Genomic DNA, 1,388 nt, shown 5'->3' with positions numbered 1-1,388 from the left:
CCAGACTGGTCAACAGAGTGAGACTCTGTCTCAAAAAGAAAACCTCTTTACTGCACGATGGACGACTGCTCGCTTTTCCCTTTTCCTTGCACCACACATGCTCCTTCCAACTCCAATCAAACTGGTTGCATAAGCTGTTTCTACTCATTACTCTCCTCACTATATGCTGTGCCCTCCAACCTAGAAAACTCTTACTTTCCCCTTCTCTTAGTTAACTGCTCTTATACTTCAAGCATCATTGCCTCATGGAAGTCTTCCCATCACACATATGCTTTCAGAATGGTCATTAGTGCTGCTGCCTGAATCCCCCTGGCTCTCTCCCTTCCAAGCATAGGACAGAATGCCATTTCTGGTCCTCCTTATGGTTGGGTGGGGCCTTGCAACTAGCTCTGGCCAATGAAGTGTGGGCAGAAGTAATACAGTCACTTCTAGGCCAGAGCACTTAATTGCCTGGGCAAAGATACTCTAGGATTCTCTTTCCCTCTGCACAGAGCCCACAATTCTTGAGGTGGAGACCATTCTGCCAGCCTGGATTGAAAAGGAGGAGAAGCTTTTTTTTTTTTCTTTTCTTTTTTTTTTTTTGTCCGACATCTTGGTGAGGCTGCGGTGTCTGCTGCTACTCTCCGAGCTTCGCAATGCCGCCCAAGGACGACAAGAAGAAGAAGGACGCTGGAAAGTCGGCCAAGAAAGACAAAGACCCAGTGAACAAATCCGGGGCCAAGGCCAAAAAGAAGAAGTGGTCCAAAGGCAAAGTTCGGGACAAGCTCAATAACTTAGTCTTGTTTGACAAAGCTACCTATGACAAACTCTGTAAGGAAGTTCCCAACTATAAACTTATAACCCCAGCTGTGGTCTCTGAGAGACTGAAGATTCGAGGCTCCCTGGCCAGGGCAGCCCTTCAGGAGCTCCTTAGTAAAGGACTTATCAAACTGGTTTCAAAGCACAGAGCTCAAGTAATTTACACCAGAAATACCAAGGGTGGAGATGCTTCAGCTGCTGGTGAAGATGCATGAATAGGTCCAACCAGCTGTACATTTAGAAAAATAAAACTTTATTAAATCAAAAAAAAAAAAAAAGAAAAGGAGGAGAAGTGAAACTAACCTACAATAGATGCGACAGATAAAAAGTAAACTTTTGTTATTATAAGGTGCTAAGACTTAGGGGATGTTTGTTACCACAGCATAACCCAGCCTATTCTGACTGATACATTCTCCTTCCAAAACACTTTTCTCTTTTGCAATTTTTCACTGTTTCTGTCACTATCAGATTAGTATTTTTCTTTAAGCTACTAATTGAGAGCTCCATGAGGTCAGGAATTTGTGGTTGTTGTTCTCCATTGTATCCCCAGATTCTGAAAGAGCTGGAATAACGTAAGACCTCAATAAATG

At 43.4% G+C, this 1,388-nt stretch overlaps 1 protein-coding gene across 1 annotated transcript; it reads left to right on the top strand.

Annotated features, from left to right (window-relative positions):
- The first annotated feature begins 596 nt into the window (after positions 1-596).
- On the top strand, positions 597-1,080 carry LOC100978683 (small ribosomal subunit protein eS25-like). The gene has a single exon (XM_034944636.3). It carries the CDS (start codon positions 636-638, stop codon positions 1,011-1,013), a length of 378 nt encoding a protein of 125 aa, XP_034800527.1. The 5' UTR covers positions 597-635; the 3' UTR covers positions 1,014-1,080.
- The last annotated feature ends 308 nt before the right edge of the window (positions 1,081-1,388 follow it).

Source organism: Pan paniscus, chromosome 20 (genome assembly GCF_029289425.2).
Source record: "Pan paniscus chromosome 20, NHGRI_mPanPan1-v2.0_pri, whole genome shotgun sequence".
Taxonomy (NCBI): Eukaryota; Metazoa; Chordata; class Mammalia; order Primates; family Hominidae; genus Pan; species Pan paniscus.
This window is presented reverse-complemented; position numbering and strand designations above follow the sequence as displayed.

Excerpts from the sequence above, each read along its gene's own strand:
- LOC100978683 (XM_034944636.3), top strand. The coding sequence starts at position 636 with ATGCCGCCCAAGGACGACAAGAAGAAGAAGGACGCTGGAAAGTCGGCC.